Raw genomic sequence first — 25,081 nt, forward strand, 5'->3', positions numbered from 1 at the left:
TTAAAGAAGGGGTCCCGAATGGCATAAACAAATGCACACAAATGATCTGTCCAGTTTTTCCTCTTAAAAACTTCAAAACTATTTATATAAATATTTTTTCACTTTTTGTTATAATTAGTAATTATGAAATTGTAAGGAAACAAAATTAACCCCTTTGTTGTAGTTATGCCTACGCTCATGTCCGTTCGCGCAATTAAGCAAATGTCAGCTGACGCCTTGTTTTAGCAGCAACGATGTCCCCGAGGAATAACCACGATCCGACGTCCTCCGGCGAGTCGGGCAACACAAATGTTCAGGAGGCCGATCTACAAGGTAATATCGTATAATTCATGTGCACGTGTGCGTTTTTCCTAAATGGCGCCGTTTGCTATTTGCAGAGATGGAGGATGTCAACCAGAGTCTAGACGCTCTAAGCTGTGCCTTGGATGCTGTGGAGCAACGCACCGACGACATTTTGTCACAGCTACGCGAGCTTTTAAACTCCAATCGCGAAATTCGACGTCAGCTGGCTCAGAATAAAGACAATGTTTCCTCAGAGGCGGAAGGCGACGACGGGGATGATGACATGGTAGAAAAGCCGGATACTAAGGATGTACCCAGCGCAAATGTAAACTAAAATGCACAGTTTGCATGTTTTTTTTTTTTCTTTTTGCTATGAATAGCAATTCGTTTCTATACACATTTATTGTTTCTAAACAAAACATCATAATATAATTGTTAACCAAAATATCTTTAAAGTCTAGTGTTTGCGAGCTCTTTTGTTTTTCTTTGAGGCTTTCGCACTTGGTATATTGCCTGCAATGCTATTTATTTTTAAGTCCATCAAGCGTTTTGTTTCCAGTTTGAGTTGTGCATTTTCCGCACGTAATTTCTCGAGCTCCGCAAGCATAGACTTGGAATTGCGGGCCGCATCAGCATCGGGCATTTCCTCGTCATCATCATCATCATCTGAATCTTCCGCATCATCAGCTGAATTTTCTGCGTCATCAGCCTCCGTTTCGCTCACCACATCTTCGTAGTCGTCTGGAAGGGTCACAACCTTAAAATCAGCATTTCCATCGGTGCCATCATAGCTGTTATCAAAGTTTGGCTCTGGAAACTTTGGTGCTTTTGAATACTCTTCTGTGATGAGCAGCTCAATGCATTCATCATCATCATCCGGACTGATCATTCGCTTGAGATTGTCGGCAAAAGGTTTATGCGCCTTAGGACCTGGATGAAACATGGCGTTGCCGATGAGGCGGATATGCAGATTTGTAATAGCGCCGGGCTGAGATATGCTCTTTACCAGCTGTCGACTACCAACATCCCAGATGCACACTTGCTTATCCTCACCACCAGAAATCAACTGATTTCCATTCACTGCGAGAGCCAAGCATGTGATAGGTGTGCCGGCTGTGTGTCCAACAAAGGCTTGACTTTCCTCCTCTTCGAGATGGTATTCCTGTGAATTATAGACAAGCCCGTTAGTAAGAAACCAATTGTTAACAATTTTAAAGATTCGCTTGGTACCTTCATGCGTGGCACTTTTTCCATACTGAAAATAAGTATCTGACCCTCACTGGTGCCCACATAGACGCTGGTCTCCAACTTGTTTACAATGACGCTGTGCAGGGCAACTGGAAACACGACGCTCAATAGCATTGTGCCATCGCTCAAATCATACACCTTGCAGCAGCGATCCAATGAGACGGTGTACATGAAGGCGCGTATGCCACCAAGTCCAATATGGACATCGGTGACCGCCAGCCCGTGATCGTTGAAATTGTAAAAGGGTGCATTCTCTTCACTGTCGACACCACCCAGGGGGGCAACAGCACGTGTAAGATTCCAGACAAGCACAGCACCATCCTTGCCGGCAGTGGCAAAGTGCTCGCCGTTGTCCGTAAAACGTATACACGTTATGGGCTGGTAATGCTTGGACAGCGTATTGAGCAGGCGGCCGGAGTTGAGGTGCCAAACGTAGATGGTCTCCTGTATGCCAGCTATAAGGAAGGCACTGTCTGGAGTCAGTGCCAATGCGTTCACCTTTCCCGGCACAACGTATCGTACATTCGACATCGGTTCCTGGCTATTAATGGGCCACACATGCAGCAAGGGCTTCGTGCTGTTCGCCGCAATAACAAAGTGCTCCTCGAGCATTTGTAGGCTGTGAGACTGCATTGAGCCACCGCCTTTGTAACGCATCAGGTCGGTGCCAGTGCGCAGATCCTGTACGAAACAGGATGCACGCTCACTGTTTAATGTGCTGATAAACAAAGCCTCGGTAACGTTTTCCATTTTTAAATACACGTGCCGCCAATGCACGGAGTAAACAAATTGTTACAAGTGTCTCTCCAATTGATACTAAAAAACACCAAACTATAAACTCAAGATATGGGTGGGTCACACTTGTAGCCGGCGTTTAAATGACAGCCGATATTTTAAAATAGTCCCATCTCTAGCAACGATAACGTGTGTGCTGTTGAAAAATAAGAAAATAAAAAGCTTTAGATGCCTCGCCAGCTGATATCATCAGCAGCAGGCACATTATGAAGGGCTACTTTTGGCAATTGGTCGGCATAAGCTGTGCAATTAAAGTGCTGCTGCTGCCCGCTTAGTAAGTAACAACAAAATTATAGATTTACCGGCCGGCCGACCGGCCGGCATGTGGAGACATTGCCAACAATTCAATCAAACTGTAATTTTAGCTATTCCACTGATTTTGAGGTGCATCGCAATTGGCTGGCTATAACACACAGTTTGCCGCTGAATCGATGGTATTTGGACGCGACCAGCGAATGGACCCTGGACTATCCACCCTTCTTTGCCTATTTCGAATGGCTGCTCTCACAGGCGGCCAAATATGTTGATCCCAATATGCTTATCGTACAGAATTTGAATTATGCCTCAGTTAAGACGGTGCATTTCCAGCGCATTTCGGTGATTGTCATGGATCTGATATATATGCTGGGCGTACGCAGCTGCATGGCCGCCCTCGGCATTGTGCCATCCACCCAGAAACACATAGCCGGCTGCATGCTACTCTTCCTGAATGTGGGCCTCATATTCGTGGATCACATACACTTTCAGTACAATGGATTCCTGTTTGGCATACTGCTGCTGAGCATAAGCGCACTGCTCAGACAACGCTACCTCTGGAGCGCCTTTGCGTTCGCCGTCCTGCTGAATTTCAAGCATATATTCCTTTATATGGCGCCCGCCTTTGGCGTTTATCTATTGAAATTTTATTGCCTGGCTCAGGGCAATTTTGGACATAATATGCTTAAGCTGCTTGCTGTGGGTCTTGTACCATTCGTGCTGTCCTTTGGCCCCTTCTGGCAACAAATGCCGCAGTTGATGTCGCGCCTGTTTCCGTTTAAGCGCGGACTTACCCACGCCTACTGGGCGCCCAATATTTGGGCGCTCTATAATGCCGCCGATAAGGTGGCTGTGATTGCCTTGAAACGCACGACCGGACTTGAGGCCACCTCGACTACGTCCGGCCTGGTGCAGGAGGTGAAACACACAGTGTTGCCCACAATAACACCGTCCATTACCTTTGCACTCACATTCCTATTTATGCTGCCCATCCTGATTAAGCTCTACATGACGCGTAGCAGAGAGTAAGCACGCCTTGTACGCAATAACTACTTCATTAACTAATCCCATTTAATTGCCAGACAAGCCAAGCTGCTGTTTATGCGTGCTGTGGTACTTTGCTCCTGCTCCTCCTTCATGTTTGGCTGGCATGTCCATGAGAAGGCCATACTCATGTGCCTGATACCATTGTGGTGAGTGTGGAATACACAGTTTAGAATTTGCCGGAACTCTATAATTGAAAATCTCACACATGCAGCCTGCTTGCTTTGCTGGATCGTCGGGATGCCAGATTTGCATACATCTTGGCCGTCGCTGGGTACTACTCGCTGTTTCCCCTGCTCTTCGAGGTTGATCTGCTCGTGCCGCGCTACTCCCTGTACATGACCTACATGGCTATGATGTACGGCCAGCTTGAGCGCGTTTATAAGTGCAAACCAAACTTTCACCTACTCGAATGGATCTACTTTCTGGGCTTCATAACCATTCCCATCTATGAGCATATAGTCAGTCGTTTGTTGGGCCTGCATTTGCTATTCCCATTCATGCCGCTGCTGCTCACCTCTGTGTATTCCGGCTTGGGCGTGCTCTATTTCTATGTACGCTACTATATCTACGCCATGGACTTGAAGTGGCCGAGCTTTGGCAAGCGGCGCGTTACTCAAATCAAATCCTCTGCAACCAAAAGAAAACGCAAAACCAAATAAATATGTATGTATATTCTTGTTAAAACGTATTTGCTGTTTGTGAGTGTGTCTATGTGCGTGTGTGTGTGTGAGAAGGCGCCTGGCGCAACAGCCAAATCGGCGCCGACTGTCGACTGCCGCTGGACTAGCCAATACAATGGCTGTTAAGCGGAAACCTAGGTAGCACCACGGGCGGTGCTCGGCGTTAAATTGAAAAACTGTGCTCATTTTCGCCTACCTGTTGCTATGAGCAGATTATTTGTCGGACGCGTAGGTGCGGTGGGTCAGGTAACCAGTGGCGTGGGCAACGGTCATGAGTGGGTGACATTCCTGGAAAGCCCATGGAAAGCACCACATTCAATTGAATGAATTGAGTGGCAAAAAGCGACATGAATTCCGCTCTCAACTGAACAGTCTTCAATCGCGACTGCAGCGAACAGGTCGTCACGTCTACGCATCATGCAGCAGGAAATCAGGCAGCATCCATTCAAAATGTGAAGAGCAATTGGGCGGTATTTAAAGAAATTTGCATCACAATTAATCGTAAATTCAATTCAATTGCAGCAATCCAAACATTGAGTCGAGTGCCTGCTTTCGACGGGGCACTTGCATCGAGCTGTCAACAGGTGTATTGCGACGCGTGGAGGATCTACGCACCGAGGACTTCATTCAGTCGGCGCTGCGCAGTCAGCACTTTGACCTGAAGGAGGCGACGGTCGTTAAAATTGACAGAATATCAACGCATATCAACAATATAACCTTTAGCTATGATACGCAGCATTTGAAGGTGGGTGCATTTTGTGGTATTGAGTTGAGTTCATTAATGAAAGTTGATGTTTTAGGTTCACATGGAGGTGGCATCGGCTCATCCGCTGTTTGTTTACGGTCAGGGCTGGGCCTCCTGCAATCCGCAATTGTCGTTCGAGCTTTACGAATTAAAGTGCCAGCAGTTGCAGGTGGGCGACATTTGCCTATCGCTGGTGGCACACGAGCAACCACCGCCGGCCCCTGAGCTCCATCCGACGCCACTGGACGTACCTTATGCATTCGAGGCAAACTGCCAAGCTGCAGCGCTGCCCAGACATCCCTATCAAGTGTACGCAGAGATGGCGAACCTTGTGGCAGCCTATACTCAACATTTGATGGGCAAAATGAAATAACTAGAAGTGTAAACAGTTCTGTATTCATATATTAATTGTTTATTGACATATACATATGTATTAAATAATAAAGTCACAGCTATAAATATAATTAGTTAAGCAGTTAATATTATTCATCATATTAACCAGGAAAATAGGAAGAATCTCAATAAACAAATAAAATATAAATGTAGGACACATATTCTGATTTAATTTGCCAGTAGTTATAGTTTTGTAAACTTTTTATAATTACACTTATAATTGTGTTTATAAATATTTTCAAATAACCGCGAACTTTGCTTGCACGGTGCTGTTATCGATAGTCACCAAGAAAGACCATCGATATTTGAGTGTTGAGCATTATTTAAGATATATCGGCGATTTAAGTGTGGACACACTGCTTGTCAATGATTGACATCTCTATGAACTGAACGTGAAACCCGAAAACAACAAAAACAATTCGGTGGCGCAAATTTTATATATATGATCACCAGTCGTGGTGGTCTTTCAATGAAAAGCGCCGCTTTACCGCTGGATAATTGCAATAACGCCGACGAGGATGCATCGATGTTAACCGATGTATCTGGCCACAATAGCAACAAAAGCGACGGCAGCAACCACTATGGAAACAATAACAACAACAACATTAATATCAATGAAACAACGTTGTGGTCAAAAGCACACGATATGCAGGCGTCGTCAGCTAATGCTAACCCAGTGCTGCGTAATATAAACAATGATATGACGAAGGGCATTTCGCGTAAATCGCATCAATGCAAGAGTAAGTGTAACTGTGCCCAACTGTAATTTCTAACTAATCAATCGAATATTTCAGTGCAATTCACCAATGCCAATGATCGTGATGGCAAACTGGGCACGGATGACCTGCGTATGTCCAAAATCATGCGTCGCCTGCAAAACGAAACTAGCCCAGCGGCTGCTCTTGAACTCTGCGCCAAACTGGAAATGGCCGTGCGCACTCCGATCAACGTTGGCTACCTCACGCGCTCCTTTAATGTCATACTGGATGGGATGCTGTCGTTATTTAAGCAATGCCCGCCACCGGTGCTGGACGAGTGCAGTTCAATTCTTGGACTGATTGGGTATATTAATCGCATGTCATATCCCATCTACGAGGAGTTCATTGTGACGAACTATAGGACAAATAAACGCTTGCAAAAGTATTTAATTGTTGCGCTTCGCACGACGCTAAGGTGAGTGTCCTTGGAGTCCACGAATTGCCCGCAACCACGTCCACGTTTTGGCATTGTTTTTAGCTGCGACACAAAATGCGATCTGCACATTTTTTCGGAGAAGATAATGCTCATGCTTAAGGACTTTCTGGAGGGCGCGGAGAGCCCCGACAGTTTTATGAGCATTAGTGCGTGCATTGTTCAATTCTCTCACAATTATCGCGATGCCTTCGAGTGCCATTTCACGGATGTGGTGGACATAATTATTGGCTGGCAACTGGAGATTGGCCAGCCCAAGCAACTCAAGTCCCACTGTGCCTACGTGCTGGAGCAGCTAACGCCGTACTTTAGCAAGCAACTGGACTTTAGCTACGGCCTGTTAGCCCAATTTATTGAGGATATAACAGCACTGGACCCAACAGAGCGCCTTAGCGAGCGCATTGGCGCCTTTATTGGCGCCTTTAATTCGCTACTTAAGTGCCTTACCCGCATGCACATCACATGCGAGTCAATTGTTGGTCAGGCCCTAACACATCTCATCAAAATGATGCCCGACTTGCTGCAGCTGTCGGACAAAAACGATGATGCTTTGATCAACATAAATGAACTTTTCTGCATTTGCCTACTCAATGGATATAAGGAACCGGAAGCTGCCACCTTAAGTCAGCTACTTCATATGCAGTTCAAGCATATACATCATTTGCCGGAGCCTCAGCAGCTGAGTTGCCTGTATCTGTTGTTGTGCACAGTGCGCAAGCTGCGCACACGCTTGCCCGCCGCCCTGGTCCAACTGATCTTCCAGGCGGATGCTGCACAACGGCCATTTCTGGCGGACATCAGACTGCAGAACGAGACCACGGCGCACAAGCTGTTGTTGCGCACCTGCCAGGAGACGCTGCTGATTAAGAATGTGCCGCTGCTGCAGCAGGCCTACAAGCAGCTCGTGCAGGACGTGGACAACTGTGTGCTGCGCCTCGCACAGACGGCGGAACCACCGTCTGATTCTAGTGATGCCAACATTTTGCTCATCTTTCATTTGGCCGCCTTGGCGGCATTGGCCAAGCAAACATCCTCCATTATTGGCATGTATGCCTGCAAGCCATCCATACTGGAGCTATTGATATGCAATTGTCGCGCTCGCGAGCTCAACATGTGGTCGAAGCATGCGGCCACTCATCATGCCATACTCAGCCTGCTCGTGGTGCACTGCCAGGCGAATCACAATTTTCGGAACAATTCGAGACTGCTGCGCGATGGCGACAACGAGAATGCGCACTCCGCTAGTTCCACATCGCCGACGGCGCACAGTTTTGGTCACATACTCAAGTTTCTGGCTCACTGTATGGCGCAGGCGGCACAGCTGGCGCCATTAAATCTTAAACAGCTGCTCGCCTGGACAAAATCTTTGCTGGGCGAGTGCAGCACACGCTCCTCCATATTGTTGCAGCACGCGGACTTCATTGGGATTTGCGAGAACATTGCCAGCACGGCGGCAAAATATGCGCCGCTGGAGAGTGCCGTCTGCATACAAGCGGTGCTGGGCTATGGCATATCTAATCTGAGCCAGGAGCTGTTGCAATTGTATCGTGATACGGCCCTTCAGCAGCTGCAGTCGCTCGCTAGCAGCGCCCATGCGGCCTACGCCCAGATCTATGCCCAGTTGCCGCTGAGTCTGACTATTGAGCGACGCATCAGCGCTGGCATTGGCAGCAGTCACGTCTGCGTCTGGCAGCAGCGGCTGAGCCAGTGCAGCGCCCTGCGCGACATGGTCTTTCGGGATTTTGTGGAGCGTCTGCAGGCGCCGGAGCAGCAGCCGTTTGCCGACTGTCTGCGCGACCTGTTCATGCGCAGCTGCCAGGTGACGACGCTGGATGAGCGCCAAGAGAAATTGACGCAGTGCACGCGACGTTGCCAGCGCTTGGCCGCCGCCTGGCTGCAGTTTGAGGCGGCGCGTTACTGTGTGGACCAGAAGCTGCGCACCACGCTGGGCAAGCCGCAAGACACGTTTCTCGCCTTCGAGGCGATCGTGATGCGCTATGCACGCCTTCTCAGCGGCTGTGCCAAGGAGTGCGAACGTCAGACATTCGACGAGATGTCCCTGCAACAGCTGTCCACTACGCGCGCAAACTTGAGCATGCTGCTCGGCTTTTTGGACGCGCTCGAGAAGCTCATTTACAATGCGGCCGAGGGCAGCGCCTTTGCATTGCGCCCGCCCGAGAAGCCAGTCGCCGCCTTCTTTCGCCTTAACAATCCCACCTGCCAGTCCTGGTTCAATCGTATACGCATCGGTGTCGTCATCATTGCCATGCACAGCCAGCAGCCGGAGCTCGTTATACGATACGCTCAGGTGAGCTCTTCTTCTGGCACTACTTTGATATCGAAATATTTTTGAAAAGGCATCGCAATTGCACTGGGCAATTGTCTGCATGCTGTTATGAAAACCTCTCCAATGACCCAAATGTATTACACATTGAGGCTCCATTATCCAGTATCAATAGCCAGGTCGATCTAGTCTTCATTCTGTCTGTTTCTATTAAGACCAGTCTCTTAGTCTTAAGGTTGTCCTGATCGAAGCTCTATAAAAAGTTGCTGGTTCAAATTACCTTTCGAATCGGTTCCTGCCTTTTTAGGCTCGGTTCATGACCCTGGCTTACACATATCAGGATTTGGTTTAGTGTTTTATTGAAACAATGCAATTTATAATTTAAATTTGCTCATTCCAAAATTAATTTTGAAAGCCGTAGATATTTTTAAGTTGGAATTTGATATCCACCCAAAATTGGCATACTCTAAATTTAGATAAATGCAATGGTTGGGGCCTTAAGAATTTGTGCTTTGGGACTAAGTCTTCCATAAAAGTTTTTAATTTTAAATTGAACCAGTTTTGAAAAGGATTGGGTTAGGTTCGGCTTTGGGACCGACTGGTAATAGAACTATGCAATGGAAATGAGATTCGTGGCTCGAACCTGTTGGGCTCAAAAGCGATTTGCAGCCTGAGTTTGGTTTTTGAACAATTTGTTTGGGCATCAAGCAAAGACTAAACCAATTTAAACAAATTATAAACCAATTGTAAGCCCGACCCTAACTGATTTTGAAACATTTTTTAAACCTCTTTTGAACCAATTAAAGTTTAACTTTAACTTTGACTAACGCCCATTTCCACTTTCTCCCTGCACAGCAAATTCTGCTTACCCAAAAGTCACAGGACTGCACATACAGCCAGGCGATCGTCTACTTGGCCTGGGCTTTCATCAGCTGCAGGGAATCGGATTCGCTGCGTGGACTGTACGTGTGGGCGCGTTCGAAGAGCGATAAATGCTATAAGTGGCTGCAGCATGCAGCCGAACAGGCGGCCGGGCGCAAGGAGCTGGCACTGGCCGGCTACAGAAGTGTGCTGGATGAGGAGGAGCAGGAATCGGAACTGGAGCCGAATACGCGTCAGTTTGTGCTGGCGCAGCTTTTCGATTGCCTGCACAGCACTGGCCAGTGGACGCTGACTGTCGAGCTGAGGGCGCAGCTCAAGCGTGCCGGGGACAATGCCTCGCTCAATCCCTTCCTGCAGAAGAGCAACACGCAGCTGAGCCTGCTGGAACAGTTGCTGGCCAAAAATGAGTCCACATCGGATGAACTAAACGCTGCGCTTCACAACCTGAGCATCTGGCCAAGCGACAATGATGAGCATGCCAGCTTCTCGGCCGGCTATGTGCGCGAAAAACTGGAGAACATAGTACTGCAGCAGTCACTGGCCAGCGAGCACGAGCCATTCGAGCTGTCAAGCCCAGTGCAGCAGCTGTTGGACACCAACTGGCGCGAATGCCTGCTCAACTACAGCTGCGATCAGCAGCAATGGCAGCATCTGACGCTGCTCAAGCACATTGCCCAAAGGCAAAGCGGCCAGCAGGAGCAGCTAATCCTGTTGCCACTCGACAGCAGCGGAAACGAGCAGCTGCATCAGCATCAGCAGAACCAGCATCACAATATAACCAGCGGCTTGTTGTTGCGCTGCGTGGCCTGGACGCAGCTGTTGCGCGAACAATGCAGCGTCGATAGCTTGGGCACACTGTATTTGGACACGGGCATGGTGGCGCGCGAGGAGGGCAACCAATTAACCTGCCAGGCCATGCTCGAGCTGTTCTTTGGCCAGCCGCTAACGGACATCGCTGGGCGGCTGCTCAGTCAGTCGCTGGACACGAACAATGCCCAACTGCTGCGCGGCTACAGCGAGCTGACCAAGTGTCTGCATCTGCAGCAGCAACAACAGCAGCAGCAGTTGCTGCAGTGCAGCGAACTGAGTTCCATCAATGTCTGCGCGGCGCTCTGCCTGAATATACAGAAGCAACAGCAGCAGCAGCAGCAGCAGCAGCAGCTGGTATCCAAAATGGGCGCCGAGCTGCTGCTTACCCTATCCGATTGGATAACGGTGCGCAGCTGCAGCGGCCTGACCACCAACCTGTCGCCCAATATGCAACAGCTGCTGGAGCAGCTGCCGGAATGTCCGCTAACGCGCTGCACGGCCTCAATAACGAATTTGCCGCACGGCGAGCGGCTTGTGGCGCGCTTGATCAATGCCAGCTTGCAGCAGCGTCCAAACAACGAGGAGGCGCTCATTGCGTATGGCAATTGGTGCTATCGCTGGGGCAAAAAGATTGTCGATAACGGCACCGTGCTCAGCCAGGCGGATATCAGCGCCATTGGCGAGGCGCTCGGCGGTCAGCTACCACTGGATGGTGAGACGCTGCAAGAGCTGCTGCAGGCGCTGCGCATGGAGACCCAGCCGGGTAACAGTTGTGAACAGGATGAGCTGCAAACGGATGCACAGTGTGAGCTGCGGCTGCGACGTCTCGCCCTGCTGTCGGACAAGCCAGCCAGCGTGCTGGAGTCCATTGTGCGCATCTGGCGGCATGCCATGTCCAATACCTTTGACTATTATAAGGAGGCGGCACGCTCCTATTTCCATTACCTCAGTTTGAAGGCGGGCACCGGTCAGGATGTGCAGGTGCAGCCATCACAGCAACAGCAGCGTTTCCATGTGGATGATAGCAATATGGTAACCACAACTCTGCGCCTGCTGCGCCTCATAGTTAAGCATGCCAGCGGGCTGCAGGATGTGCTGGAGCAGGGCCTAAAGACGACCCCCATTGGTCCATGGAAGGTCATTATACCGCAGTTGTTCAGTCGGCTCAATCATCATGAGCCGTATGTGAGGAAGAGCGTTTGTGCGCTGCTCTGCCGTCTGGCGGAGAGTCGACCGCAGCTGGTCACCTTTCCCGCCGTTGTCGGCGCCAATCGTGAGCTGCAGGCCACGCCCATCAGCAATAGCTGTGGCAGCGGCAATACAGCCGGCAGCAGCTGCAGCTATGCCATTCTGCTGGCCGCTCTGACCAAACAATCGCCCGAGGTGGTGCAGCATGTCCAGCTGCTTGTGAAGGAGCTGCGACGCGTCTGCCTGCTCTGGGATGAGTATTGGATACACTCGCTGGCGCACATCTACAACAGCTATGTGGGCCGTGTCAATGGTTTGGCCAGCGACTTCAAGACGGACGATCATGAGGGTAAACAGAATCGCTTCAATAGCTGGCGGCCACAGTTGCTCAGCGATATGGAGGCGCTGGTTGCGTTTACGGCGCGCGAGGCTGAGACCAGCTACGAGCGCAGTTTTAAGCGGCGTTTTGATGCGGCTATTAAGAGCACACTGGACGCACTGCGTCATCGCCCCTATCCGGAGGCCTGGGATAAGCTAAAGCAGCTCTATCATGTGCTGCAGTCGAACATGCTGCGCGGCACGAGCAACACACTCAAAATGCAGACAATCAGTCCCGTGCTGTGCGATATTGGACGCATGCGGATATCGATGCCCGGCCTGGATGCCCAAGATGAACTGCAGCCGGTCCACATAGAGAGCGTGGAGAGTGCGGTGTGCATTCTGCCCACCAAGACGAAGCCCAAGAAGGTTGCCTTCTATGGCAGCAACGGTCAGAAGTATACGTTCCTCTTTAAGGGCCTGGAGGATCTGCATCTGGACGAGCGCATCATGCAGTTTCTGTCCATATCAAATGCCATTATGGCCAACAAAAGTGATACGCCCCACAGTTGCTATCGCGCCCATCATTACTCTGTCATACCGCTGGGTCCGCAGTCGGGTCTGATCAGCTGGGTGGATGGGGTGACGCCCCTTTTTGCATTGTACAAGAAATGGCAACAACGCCAGCCACAACCAGCGACGGCCGCCTCATCGCGCCGCCTAACCGATCTCTTCTACAACAAGCTATCCCCGCTGCTGGCCAAGCACAACATGCTCGTGAGCGATCCCCGTCGCCAGTGGCCGCTATCGGTGCTCCGTCAAGTGCTCAGCGAACTAACTCTGGAAACGCCCTCGGATCTGCTTGCTCGCGAACTTTGGTGTCATGCGGGCAGCGCCGCCGAATGGCGTCAATCTGTGCGTCGCTATACTAGCTCCATGGCCGTCATGTCTGTCATTGGCTACGTCATCGGTCTGGGCGATCGTCATCTGGACAATGTGCTCATCAATCTGAGCAGCGGCGATATCGTACACATCGACTACAACGTTTGCTTTGAGAAGGGTCGCACCCTACGCATACCGGAGCGGGTGCCCTTCCGCCTTACCCAGAATATGGTTCACGCCTTTGGCATAACGGGTATCGAGGTAAGTGAACATATTCCCACTATTATTACGAGATCTTGGTTCCTTAGTATTTCAGCATCTTATCAAAATACGTCTTAGGATCTAAGATCTTAGGATGTTGAGGTCTGAGAACTTATGATGTTGGATCTTATGGACGAGAGCTTAGGATCTGAGATCTTAGGATCTTAGATCTTAGGAACTTAGATCTTAGGATCTTCGATTTTCGGATCTTAGATCTACGAATTTTAGGTCTCAGGGTCTTAGATCTTAGGGTTTTGTTATTTTAGAATAATAAATCTGATCCTTAGGTCTTGGGATCTTAGTCTTAGGAGATCTTGGGATCATAGACCGTGGGATCTTAGATCTAGGATCTGGGAACCTTCGATCTAAGGATCGCTATATCGTAGATCTTTGAGTTATAAATCTTGGGATATAGGTTCTTAGCATCTGAGATCTCAGCCTATATATATATGGTCTATATTTCTGTAGCGTGGACGAATTTCAGTGCAAGAGACTCCACCTATAAGGATTTATATCTACTAGAACTATCCGCTTTCCCACGCACATAATGCTCCGAATGAATAATGCTCCCAACTTATATATTCCTAAGAATAGAACATCTGGAGTTGTCGTCGCTCGCATTGGGTTGCGAATGTTCAATTAGAATGAAAACCAATCAACTAATAGGCGTAATATTTTTTTATAGTTCTCATATTTCATTTTGCTTACACAAATTTACGTGTTCTGTAACGATCTCAGACTAGAGACGCCTCGCTTTGTGTTTCAAATTTCCATAACTCATTTTCAACTTATTTAGAAGTCTATAAGCTGTAGGCACAACATTTGTTACAATTCTCGCATTTCGCTCGTTTCATTTAATGGAATTTCTTGGCTTGAAGTTATATACATATGTTAAAAGCCGTCCCTTTTTCTCTTGTTTCTTTCCCAACTCCTCCCCTTGGAGTCAGCTCAAATGAAAAGAAAAACTGGAACTGGAGCTTGCCCCTCTATGCTGAATTTATCCCAGACCCAACTTTGTTCCAGTTTCAGGATTTGCTTCCGTTCATTCTACATTTGGTTTATTGATTTATTGCGCTCCCTGGCACTGAGTTGAGAGTTTTTTCTGTAGGCTCGTTAGCTTTTATCGCCGGATAGCTGTGGCTATCGATGCGCTGCTTAACGCTATCCGAGGGCAAATGCAGCTCCAGATCGGCGTCGACGCGACAGCAGCTGGCGGATTTGCAGCAGAGCGTTTTGGCAAAGGCCCTCCGAAAGCCGGCATTCTTCCATGAGTAGATAATGGGATTGAGTGCCGAGTTGGCCATGGCCAGCGAGAAGGCCGTCTTGTAGATCATCGAATTGCTGCGGCACACGCGGAACAGTTGGGCGATCGCCACACAGAAATATGGCAGCCAGCAGAGCGTAAAGCAGCCCATGATGAACACCACAATCTGTACGCTCTTCCAATCCGGATGCAGCATGCTGTGGCTGCTGTGCGTATTGTAGACCACCGACTGGCGCAGCCGCTTCGCCTGCTTGGACGCCTCGCGCATAATGCGCCAGTAGAAGACCAGCATGCATATCCAGATGATAGCGAATCCGGGCGTTATAATGCCAGCCACATACCACGGCAGCAGCACCTCGTCGAACTCGCAGCCCTGCGCCTCGGACCACTTGTTCCAAAAGATGGGTATCAGTGCCACCAGAGCGCCCACACACCAGTTGCACGTGATGATCAAGTAGGCCACGCGGCGTGTCATGTAGCTGGGAAATTGCATGAAATTGGGGTTTCGGTGTGGATTAGTCATGTGCTTAATTAGCAGGCGCATATTAATTAAGGTACTCGGATTCTAACTCAACAGCTGATACGGCAAAAAAATAGTGAAGAAATAAAACTTGAAAATACTTTTGGAAAAAAAGTATTAAGCAAAGCTAAGAGCTCTTGGAAGCCAGACAGGGCATTCACAAAAGAAATAAGAGAAGCTTTCAAAGGTTACAACAAATAATTTATATTCCCTACTCGTTTCTAGAATATAGAGCTGTGGGAAATTAGGAATAAGGAAGACATAAAACAACTGTGGAAGATAAGAAATTGAGTTAAATGACAGCTAAAAAAGTGCTCCGATCGGGAGTGCTTGACTAATTGATGCCCTGTACTCAACCTCGTTACACACATTCAAAGCCAAAAATCAAATACATTCCTCTCCAGATACAATTTCAGAAGCAATATTCTTGGTTAATTATTCTATATTTGGTATTTCTATTTCCTAAAAACTTCCAAATATGTTCCAGATCTTGGAACTTGTAGAAGCAATTTGAAAGGGAAATGAGGGGAGGGCTACAAAAAGTTAAATACTCTTGGTTAATTATTCCATATTCCATATTTTAATATGCCTTAGTAATATCGATATTTGTTATTCTTTTGGAAACTACGAAAAGTTAAAGTTTATATACACGTTCCATACACGCTCAAGAGCCAGAGCTTAGAATCGATATTTATCGATTTTGTGGAATTGGTTTAGTTATCGTAAGATAATCGTTTGCATACTGAGAAGAACAGACTAGTCAGATGTTTCCTTTAGCTAATTGACAAGGGTTAAGATTTATAAGCACAACTCAGTAGATAATGCCCCATTTGAACGGAAGAGGAGGAAGCGGAAGAGAACAAGGTACTCCTCTGCTACTTACCGTCTATAGTGCAGGGCGTACATGACGGCAATGTAGCGATCGACGGCGATCGAGATGAGCGTCAGTATGGAGACGCAGCAGGCGCAGATGAAGAGAAAGAAACGGAACAGGCAGAAGCCGCGCAGCCTGCCCAGATCCAAGCCGATGCCCATGTAGAATACCACATGATAGGGCAGTGCGACGCCCACAATGAAATCGGAGATGGCCAATGAGAGGATGAATATATTCGATATAACCGAGCGTAGATTCCGGCAAGTGCGCACCGCAACAATTGTGAGTGCATTGCCGACCAGTATAAAGACAAAGATGATCGCATTGATGATCAGCCAGAGCAACAGGCCAGCGCTGATGTGCTGCTGTTGCTGCTGCAGCTGCTGTTCCTGATCCAGCTGCTCCTCCTCCTGGAGCAGATCAGCAGTAGTTGTGGTATTAATGAAGCTATCCTCCAATTGGTGCGTTCCATTTATGCCATACAAACTTAGGCTGGCATTCTGGCTGGCATTTAGCCAATTGTGGAGCAGCTGTGCACTGCTCGCGTACTCCTTGCTGGCCATGACAACCGCACGACCCACGACCCACACGACGTTTCGGGAATCTCCCACACGCACAACACACATGCGCACACACACGCACACACACAGAGAGAGAAATCAACGTCGGCAATAGCAGCTGGCAAAATCACGTCCCCTACACGAAGCGCGACTACGAAACGCACTGAGCGCCAGTTTTTAGCAATCTGCCAGTGGGTCTAGGCCCGCACCACATGGGGCAAGGACTTTGCCGTTCAGCAACTGCAATTCGTGGGCGTCGTTTGTTTACGTTTCGGTTTGCTATTATCCACTGCGCCAACTGATAACACATGGTGACCAGATCCAGCGTGAGAAACGCAATCCGTTGATAAGCCCGAACACATTTTCAGCTACCCTACAGCCAAAATGTGGTATTCCCGAAGCCCAAAGAGCCCAACACCTGCCTAGCCATATTTTTTTTTTGTAGGGCATACTGCATGTTCGACTCGGTTGCCATATTGCCTGGTGCCTGGTGGGGTACATGATTATTAACTATCTAATGGCTGACACATTTCAATAGGTTTGCCATATCTACAGGTATTCGTATACGTATTTTTAGCACTTCAGAATTAACCCTAGGTGAGCCGTGGAGCTTACATCCATTAAGGTATCAAATGACATGATTCTATTTAGATAAGTTGCAATGCTTTGAGGCTCATTCATTTACACTTGTGCATAATTAGGTTGGTTTTTTTTTTTTTTTTTTTAAGCTCATGTTAAAGTTCATGTTAGTTGGCAGCCAGTTCGATTTTTGGGTTAATGACTCTCTAGCAAGTATCTTTGACTGGGATAAAATGGACATCATTGAAGCTCTAGCGTAAAACCTATTTTAGAAGGTTAAGTTATTTATCCTCATTATAATTCAAGTTGCCAAATGCTTTGGAGGAGGCAGCTAGTTTAACCTGCATTGCATTTACAAATACTATTTGTTGTCATTTTCTTCTCGAAGAAATATTTTAGTTGAGTTAGGCATCGTAATTCGTTTGATTAATCTAAAAAATATATTATCTGATTATCAAAGCCTTAAACCTCTTGGCAAACATTGCCCGGTGTTGCCATATGTTGCATATAATACTAGCTGGCAACGCCGCCATGTCAGCTAGCTGACAAACACTATCAGCTGGATTAACCAGCTTATAAATTGACAGACAAATCAGCTAACAGAAGAGAAATGCAAACAAAACATTTCAAGGCTAGCAGCTACCTGGCAAATATTTGCCAGCTGCTAAAACTAGCTTGCAAATAAACAAACAAATCAACCAACACAAACAAATAAAACCCAAACAGATTTCACAATGTGTTCAACAGTTAACCCATGTGCGGAAATATGGCCTTTTGGCGTCGCATGAGCTACATATATTTGCACCTCGTACTTTGTATGATACCCAATCATTTGTTCATCCCAACGTCGGGCCATAGAAACAGCCACAAATTACGCACAATTTCAAAGTTAAAATAAAACAAATGCTGCAATCAACAATTGTCAGCCGCGATTACAGGCGCCGTATAACTGTGCATATCTGCAATATATAAATATATATATATATATATATATATATAGATATCGCATATCATAAAATCAGCAGTTGTAACAACACTCGATATAAAAATGTTTTGGCTGTCGCTTTACGACAGCGACTATGTCAATGGGTGCAATTTGTATCTTTTAGATACGCGTAACGATAAACGCGATTTGTGTGACTTTATTTACGAGTCTATCTGCGAATCGGTATCAATTTACGATCCCTAGCATATTTTATAATCCACCTTGTTTTTTATACTTATGTATATATATATATATATTTTTTTTTTTAGGGCGCCTACCGCCTGGGCTGCGAGTACGTGCTCAAGGTGATGCGCAAGGAGCGCGAAACGCTGCTCACCCTGCTCGAGGCCTTCGTCTACGATCCGCTGGTCGATTGGACGGTCAACGATGATGCCGCTGCACTGCGTCGTGCCATCAACGCCAAGCCCGTTGTTGCTGCCTCTGGCGCAGCCGCAGCCGTAGCCGTAGCCTGTGCCGCCGGCTCCGATGAGGTGAAATTGCATAAGAAGGACAAGTCGAAGAACAAGTCGCACGACTGGGATGCCAAGCGGCGACACTTTGTGGGCAAGCTGAAACAGTGCCAAAAGTTTTGGGCCAAGTACAAGTGAGTAAACGTGTAAGGTCCGGGTCTCTTCACGGCCAATAAATACATTATCTATACTACACCATAAGAACTGGAAATATCGTCTAGTATTTGTAATTTACTTTCCGATAACTCAGTTAATCAGTGTATATACCCAGTGTCTTTATTATGTATATATTTTCGATAAAGGTGACGAGCCAAGTCGAGTCTGGAAGCGAAAGAGTTACATTTGAAATAATACATTCGCTCATATCCTACGTACAACTAGTTCATCTGTTTCCTTCGATATGTTCGTACATTTGCATTATATCGATAAATATCGATTTGAAGACAGGGTATTTGAAGCATCGAAGACTATCAGAGTTAATGAAACCAAATCTCGTGTTGATAGACAGATTCAAAATATCCTTTTAAACTTCTTGTGAGTTTTTGTAAATATGCCGATGCCAAATTTAAGAATCTGACTATAAACCCCAAAGTTGTTCAGGAATGGCAATATTTGTACCTAAAATCCAGACTAAGCCCGACCCGATCTTATTGTATGAGACACGTTGTCAGAGATATGCTTTAAAAAAGTGTCAAATGATCGATATTTATCGATTTTGGATAAATGTCAAGGTTTTAAAAGAAGAGAGATAAAAGAAAGGAAACAAATTAACAATTTTATTCTATAGTTGAGTCTTAAGTCCTAAGGGACTCACATCGATTCAGCTCATTATCCTTTAGGGAGTAGAAGATGCCTCCTTTGGCTTGTTCAAAACATTTGCTCGACTTCAGGATACCCTTATTATTCCGCCCAGAGTATAAAAAGGTTCTCTCACTAACTGCTGTTGTTTCCTTCCCCCACGTATATTCGACAGGCTGGAAATGCTGCCACAGCTAACGGACATGGTGCGAGAGATTGAGAAACTGCAGCAGATCCAAACGCAGCGTCAGTCCACGGAGCAGGAGCTGTCGAAGCTGAACCAGCGAAGCGCTCTAATAGCCGAAATCAATTCCCTGGGCACGGCCATCGAGAGTCACAGCTTCAATACGGCATCGCCGCGCTATGCCGCCAAGCTGTTTCACTCGGAGATGCTGGCTCGCCAGGCGAAAGTGCGTCAGGTGGACTATGAGCTGGTGCAGTGCCTGCTCGCCAGCTATGGCCAGTGCCTGGAGCAGCAGCATCTGGCCGAGTTCAATGTGCGGCTCATTCAGTTCAAGCTGGAGGGCAGCAGCTGGCATAATGAGTATCTGGCCCTGGTGGAGCTGGTGCAGTGCCATCTGCCGCCACAGACACTGGAGAGCTATGATAGCACACGCAGCCAGCTGGACGAGCTGTTCGGCCGGCTCAATGATCTGGGACTGCAGTGTGTGGAGCACATGCAGCAGTACGCGGCCATAATGGCCTTCTATCCGGAGCAACGGCAACGCGAGAACATCTATGTGCGCTTCCGCGATACCTATGCGGGCTATTTGCAGAACGGGGAGACAAGCAGCTGCACGGCGGCGACTCTGACCGACATCGATGCCGCCAACAAGCTGAGCGCTGCCCAAACCCTGGAGTCGGTCTGGATGGATCTCAACTGTCAGCTGCATCAGTTGACGCAGCACTTTGCCAACCAGCAGGCCCTGGCGCAATCGCAGACGCCCTCGCACTCTCTGCTCGCGGCGATTGGACAGAGCGGCTGGAGCCAGACGCTGCTCAATGCGGCGCTCAGCCGCACCCTGGACGAAGCGAACAGTGTGTTCAGTGGCTACGAGCAGTCGGCTCTGAATGCCCAGGATTCAAAATTGACGCAGCATCAATTGCAACACATTCAGCTGGTGCGCTCCATGTGCCAGAGCGTTGTGGAGTCCATGGATCAGGCCAATGATCCGCTCAGCCAGCTGCAGGAGGTGCTCGCCGCTCTCATTCAGCTGCAGCATAGTTTCGAGCACGATCTGCCTGCCAGCTTGTTCCGCCTGCTGCTGTTGTGCCCCAACTTGGATCAGTTGGACGCTCTGCTGCAGCTTAGCAGCGAGACATTGGGCAAACGTTATCTGCGAGCTATATCACTGCAGCAGCAGCAGCCGGAAGAGCAGCAGCAGCTGTCAAAGGAGCAGCAGCAGCAGCTGGCAATTCCCTCAGCTTTGGAGCAGCAGTTCATGCAGGCCCTGCAGCCCGCCTACGAGCAGTTCGAGCAGCTCACCGAGGCGTTGGAGCGCATGGCGCGCAACATTAAACTGATTATTGACGATGTCCAGGACGTGCAGACACAGCAGTACATGGTGAGTGACATAAGCTAATAGCTATAATACGCACGTTTGGACGTTAATCCAAGCATAGTTTAAAAAATTAAAGCTCATTAAAGCTTCTCAGAGGTTGCCAACAAAGCCAAGGCTAGAGAACAGTGCATTGCGTCTGATTAAAGCTCAATATTAACATTGATCCTTTTCTATCAGTAAGGTTGCATTGAAGAGGTTAGATATTAAGCTCATTTGCAGTATCTCATTTTAGATGAAAGCTCATTAAAGCTTTTGAGCGATCTGTAACTTTCGATTGAGCTCAATCAGCTAAAGAATATATATTTTAAGCTGCTGTGCAATTCTTTAAAGCTTAATATAACATTCAGAGAGACTAAATTGTTTAAAAATTAAAATCATTATGTGTTTAGAATTTCAAATGAAAGCACATGAACGCTTCGTACCAAAAACGGCTTGTCTTTTGCATGATGCGAAATGAGTTGGTTTGCACATACAATTAATCTCTTTAAAAAGTTAAGTATTGCAAGTTTTTTTGTAGCTTTTAAAGCACTTAAAAGCTTTAATGGTAAATGCCTAGCTTAGTGACTAAAAGCACTTGTCAATCAATCAAGCAATCAAGGGGATTAATTTAATTTAATTTACTTTAACTGAAGCTTGGGGATTAGCAAACTGATAGAGAGAGAGGGAGAGAGAGGTCAGTTAGATATATATGCATATAGGATGAGGGAAAGTGAGGTAGTATCTATGAAAGAGACAAAGACAAAGATAGAACGCAGGAGAATCTATCCAATCCTACAATTAGATATGAATAGACAGAGATACATGAAAAATATATATAAATATATATGTATATAAAAGAACCAATAATATAATGAAGATAAATAAGTGAGAGAGAAAGGTCAACTATAGTCAGATTGGATGAGCTTTGCAAAGATAAATATATATGAAATATAATAGAAGAAGAGTGTCAAGCAGATGTAATATACATTTCTGGAAATTTGTGCCGCGATACGAACAACATAAATAAGCTCTATCCCTATCGGATATTGATCTGACAGAGACTAAAGCCCTTGTCCTTAGCTAAAATAACAATTATATTAATACAATGTGTTCAAAATCTTTGCAGGAGCTTAACATACTTAAATACGCCGGCAATCAGTTGGGCAATAGCACCTTCTTTGAGCTCGTGCTGCAGACGCTGGCTGCCAGCAAGAGCTACGACATGCGACTGATGTGTGGCCCATTGCTGGGCTTTGTGCAGCGTCTACAATTGGAGTACATTGTTGGACTCGTGCCTATGCTTTCGTATGCCTACTATACCAGTTGCTGTGGCGCACGCGGCCAAGAGTTGGTTGCCGACAGCGAGTGTCCGGCGGATTTGCTGCAGCTGTGCGACGGCCTCTTTGCGGCACTTCAGTTGGAGGCGACCCTGCAGCAGCAGCAGTGCGAGATTGCGCTGTTCAATCAGCGCATCGAGACACAGACGCTGATCGCAACGGCACACTATTGGGCCTATGGCGATTTGCTGGACAGCGAGCAGCTGCCCTGCGGCCACATCATAAGCCGGCCGAAGCTGTGCGAGGCCATCAGCCAGAACTGGCAGACCCTGGCCGAGAGCTCGTTGGCCATGCAGCGATTGCAGCGTCGGCTGGCATCGCAGCTGGAGCAGCTGCAGAGCCAGCGCAGCAACTGGAATCGGAATCACATCGACAGCCTGCTGCGCAACGAGCAGCTGCAGCATCAGCTGACCAGCGATCAATTGGACGTGATTAATGAGCTAAGCAAATGCGCCAGTGCGCTGTGCAGCATGGAGCAGGTGGGCTTGGTTGTCGGACAGCAGCAAAAGCTGCTGCTGGACAACATGGAGCAGTGGCTGCAAGCCCATCATCAATGGCAGGTGAGCAATGCGCGCATTAGCGCCGTCGAGCAGGCCATTGTCCAGCTGCTGGATCCCGAGGGCGCCATCGATCAGTGCTGGGTGGAGAATGTGCAGGGTCTGCTCGAGGATTACACGTGCAAGGTGCAGCGCGAATTGTCAACGCTGGAGCTGGAACAGCAGAGCAGGCACAGATACATTTGCACGTTGCTCAAGGAAATGCAGGTAAATCGTATGGCAATTTCCATCCAAAGCCTGGCAAAACCACTGACAATGTTTATTTGTTTTTTGTTTATCTTGCCATGCAGCGTCACCAGGAGCAGATGCCACGGGTTTACACACGCAGCCTGTGTGCCGATGCCGATGATCAGGGCAAACTGGTGCCGCTTGATGTGCAGCTGCTTTGTGGCCATGTGCGCGATTCCCAACGCACACTCTTGAACTTCTTCCAGCGACTGCTAGATCTGCGAAAGGAGTTAAACAGCGAGCGACATGCTCTGCGCCACGACACGCTCTCCAATTGGCAACAGCAGCTGCAGCAAATCGAGCAACTGGCCAGCCACGATGTCGATCAATTCTTTAGAAGCATCGACGACTATCTACAACATGCCGCCGAAGGCGAATCACTGCCATACGAAACGTTTACGCATAACAAGGGTAATCGCCACAAATGCCAACATGTTCCAATCACAGTCTCAACTTACATCCCACTTCCAGGTGCAGCCAATCTGCACGAGCAGAAACGCAATGCATATGGCGTATCCGTTTGGAAGAAGATACGCATGAAACTGGAGGGACGCGATCCGGACAGCAATCAGCGCACCACCGTTGCCGAACAGGTGGACTATGTAATACGCGAAGCTACCAATCCGGACAATCTGGCCGTACTGTATGAGGGCTGGACGCCATGGGTCTAGCACAACGGACATGCCAACAGTGGCAAACGGGCATATAAATCGCATATAACGCATTATGATCGGGGCTGACGTCAGTGACTGGACTGGATTGGACTGGACGCTGCAAAGTGCAATGCCTGCTGTCAGAAATATATATTTATATATGTAAATATATATATGTATATATTGCATATGTATATATGTATGTATATACACGCTCAGGCTGGCGTTAATTGCCGCTTAGGGGCGCAACGATCGCGCCGCTCCCATCCACTTCCACACACAGAGCCTGCCCATACTCAAAGTATAGTTGATTTAACGAAAAAAAAAAAACAAACAAACAAAACAAATGAACAATTGAACATGAAAGACACAAAGACAATATCGTTTCGGTTGCTTTCAAAGCTCAATGCGATGCCCAAACGCCCACACCGCCGCCCACCCACAGTGCTGGGTGCTGAGCGGGTGGCGTCGAAGGATGCAGCGCCTGGTGGGGCTAGCAGTTCGGGACTCGCCCAAAATGTAAGCAACTCGACAGGCCTTGGAACAGTTCTCGCAGCCGCTGAAAATTTCAGATTTTAATTCATTTTAAGCACACACACACAAAAACCCACACGCATCCTTCTTTTTATTAAACTTTTAACCGCCCCTCGCAAATGAACGAGAGAAACGAAAAACCTCATATTATATATCATGTATTTAATTTTAAGCTTGGAAAATTTTTTAATTTAGGCTCTAATCGTTTTTACCTAACTATCCTATACCCATATTATTAAATACATTTCCCACACACGCGTACATTCATACATCAACAGGCGTGGCGCATCTTTTGGGAGATGTGCTCCAGTTGGATTTGTTAATTCATTTGTTTATTTACAGCCTACATTTTTTTTGTTTATTATTTTTTTGCGGTGATTAAATGCGATCTTCATTAACGAGTAATACACGATAAGTCTAATGTGTTTTAATTAGTTGGATTTTTGGGACTTCCCCGGCGATGGGTAACAAGTCATCGATATTATAATCGATACATTTAAAAGAACTTCCGCAGCAATTCTCTCGATTTGGCCAGAGGTTAGTTTCCAAATTTTTTTTAATCAAAATTTGACATTTTTTTTTTTTAAATGCCATATAATTGTAAAACAGAGGTAGTTTCGAAGCCAATTTATAAATGCACAATACCTTTTTTTAAACTTTCAGAAAAACGCATGTTTTGAGAACACAAATGGACACGTATCTTTTGGCAAATGGAATCAGATAGATCAGCGACAATCTAATTGGACTAATAGGAGCGGATCACATTGTTAGCAAATGCAAGGTATTTTTTCTAAATCGACCGCAGTACGCGTAAAATAATTTTTGAATGCGTTCCTCCCAGGTATGTATATCTTTTAAATGGTTTAGATATAATCTTCAAATTTCTACGAAAATAACAACTAAGGATAACTGAAATAGAT

The 25,081-nt window shown here is 47.3% G+C and overlaps 6 protein-coding genes across 8 annotated transcripts; 4 read left to right on the forward strand and 2 right to left on the reverse strand.

Annotated features, from left to right (window-relative positions):
* The first annotated feature begins 122 nt into the window (after positions 1-122).
* Positions 123-727, forward strand: LOC135440250 (UPF0184 protein CG14818). Its single transcript, XM_064699318.1, has 2 exons — positions 123-312; positions 378-727. Exons 1-2 carry the CDS (start codon positions 234-236, stop codon positions 614-616), a joined length of 318 nt encoding a protein of 105 aa, XP_064555388.1. The 5' UTR covers positions 123-233; the 3' UTR covers positions 617-727.
* On the reverse strand, positions 666-2,349 carry LOC135440242 (WD repeat-containing protein 18). The gene is made up of 2 exons (XM_064699305.1): positions 1,513-2,349; positions 666-1,444 (listed from the first exon to the last, which is right to left on the reverse strand). Exons 1-2 carry the CDS (start codon positions 2,278-2,280, stop codon positions 740-742), a joined length of 1,473 nt encoding a protein of 490 aa, XP_064555375.1. The 5' UTR covers positions 2,281-2,349; the 3' UTR covers positions 666-739.
* A 76-nt stretch (positions 2,350-2,425) lies between these two features.
* Positions 2,426-4,950, forward strand: xit (ALG6/ALG8 family glucosyltransferase xit). Of its 2 annotated transcripts, XM_064699302.1 has the most exons (5): positions 2,426-2,599; positions 2,691-3,605; positions 3,663-3,773; positions 3,839-4,290; positions 4,830-4,950. In XM_064699302.1, the coding sequence occupies exons 1-4, from the start codon at positions 2,532-2,534 to the stop codon at positions 4,284-4,286; spliced, it is 1,542 nt and encodes a 513-aa protein (XP_064555372.1). In that variant the 5' UTR covers positions 2,426-2,531; the 3' UTR covers positions 4,287-4,290; positions 4,830-4,950. The 2 variants fall into 2 exon arrangements, with proteins under 2 accessions (XP_064555372.1, XP_064555373.1); XM_064699303.1 differs by lacking the exon at positions 4,830-4,950 and having other exon boundaries at positions 3,839-4,315.
* Positions 4,458-5,516, forward strand: Atx-1 (Ataxin 1). Its single transcript, XM_064699316.1, has 3 exons — positions 4,458-4,759; positions 4,830-5,052; positions 5,108-5,516. Exons 1-3 carry the CDS (start codon positions 4,725-4,727, stop codon positions 5,423-5,425), a joined length of 576 nt encoding a protein of 191 aa, XP_064555386.1. The 5' UTR covers positions 4,458-4,724; the 3' UTR covers positions 5,426-5,516.
* A 296-nt stretch (positions 5,517-5,812) lies between these two features.
* Positions 5,813-24,576, forward strand: nonC (serine/threonine-protein kinase Smg1). The gene is made up of 9 exons (XM_064699300.1): positions 5,813-6,185; positions 6,240-6,618; positions 6,682-8,944; positions 9,776-13,261; positions 18,313-18,647; positions 19,487-20,876; positions 21,979-22,953; positions 23,037-23,385; positions 23,446-24,576. The coding sequence occupies exons 1-9, from the start codon at positions 5,888-5,890 to the stop codon at positions 23,643-23,645; spliced, it is 9,675 nt and encodes a 3,224-aa protein (XP_064555370.1). The 5' UTR covers positions 5,813-5,887; the 3' UTR covers positions 23,646-24,576.
* mAChR-C (muscarinic Acetylcholine Receptor, C-type) lies at positions 14,303-18,002 on the reverse strand. Of its 2 annotated transcripts, none has more exons than XM_064699359.1 (2): positions 17,883-18,002; positions 14,303-15,004 (listed from the first exon to the last, which is right to left on the reverse strand). In XM_064699359.1, exons 1-2 carry the CDS (start codon positions 17,912-17,914, stop codon positions 14,320-14,322), a joined length of 717 nt encoding a protein of 238 aa, XP_064555429.1. In that variant the 5' UTR covers positions 17,915-18,002; the 3' UTR covers positions 14,303-14,319. The 2 variants fall into 2 exon arrangements, with proteins under 2 accessions (XP_064555429.1, XP_064555428.1); XM_064699358.1 differs by lacking the exon at positions 17,883-18,002 and adding an exon at positions 15,929-16,557.
* Positions 24,577-25,081: the final 505 nt, after the last annotated feature.

This window comes from Drosophila montana, unplaced genomic scaffold, assembly GCF_035044405.1.
Source record: "Drosophila montana isolate Dmon_TW-CO22-7 unplaced genomic scaffold, ASM3504440v1 contig_920_1, whole genome shotgun sequence".
In the NCBI taxonomy this organism is placed as follows: Eukaryota; Metazoa; Arthropoda; class Insecta; order Diptera; family Drosophilidae; genus Drosophila; species Drosophila montana.

Coding starts and splice junctions, on each gene's coding strand:
- mAChR-C (XM_064699358.1), bottom strand. CDS start 16,545: ATGTGTGTTGTGCGTGTGGGAGATTCCCGAAACGTCGTGTGGGTCGTG. Junction 15,005..15,928: donor TACGCCCTGCACTATAGACG/GTAAGTAGCAGA, acceptor GCAATTTCCCAG/CTACATGACACGCCGCGTGG.
- LOC135440250 (XM_064699318.1), top strand. CDS start 234: ATGTCCCCGAGGAATAACCACGATCCGACGTCCTCCGGCGAGTCGGGC. Junction 313..377: donor TCAGGAGGCCGATCTACAAG/GTAATATCGTAT, acceptor TGCTATTTGCAG/AGATGGAGGATGTCAACCAG.
- LOC135440242 (XM_064699305.1), bottom strand. CDS start 2,280: ATGGAAAACGTTACCGAGGCTTTGTTTATCAGCACATTAAACAGTGAG. Junction 1,445..1,512: donor AAAAAGTGCCACGCATGAAG/GTACCAAGCGAA, acceptor TATAATTCACAG/GAATACCATCTCGAAGAGGA.
- xit (XM_064699302.1), top strand. CDS start 2,532: ATGAAGGGCTACTTTTGGCAATTGGTCGGCATAAGCTGTGCAATTAAA. Junction 2,600..2,690: donor GTGCTGCTGCTGCCCGCTTA/GTAAGTAACAAC, acceptor CTGTAATTTTAG/CTATTCCACTGATTTTGAGG. Junction 3,606..3,662: donor TACATGACGCGTAGCAGAGA/GTAAGCACGCCT, acceptor TTTAATTGCCAG/ACAAGCCAAGCTGCTGTTTA.
- nonC (XM_064699300.1), top strand. CDS start 5,888: ATGATCACCAGTCGTGGTGGTCTTTCAATGAAAAGCGCCGCTTTACCG. Junction 6,619..6,681: donor GCGCTTCGCACGACGCTAAG/GTGAGTGTCCTT, acceptor CATTGTTTTTAG/CTGCGACACAAAATGCGATC. Junction 8,945..9,775: donor TCGTTATACGATACGCTCAG/GTGAGCTCTTCT, acceptor CTCCCTGCACAG/CAAATTCTGCTTACCCAAAA.
- Atx-1 (XM_064699316.1), top strand. CDS start 4,725: ATGCAGCAGGAAATCAGGCAGCATCCATTCAAAAT. Junction 4,760..4,829: donor AGGCAGCATCCATTCAAAAT/GTGAAGAGCAAT, acceptor ATTCAATTGCAG/CAATCCAAACATTGAGTCGA. Junction 5,053..5,107: donor ATGATACGCAGCATTTGAAG/GTGGGTGCATTT, acceptor TTGATGTTTTAG/GTTCACATGGAGGTGGCATC.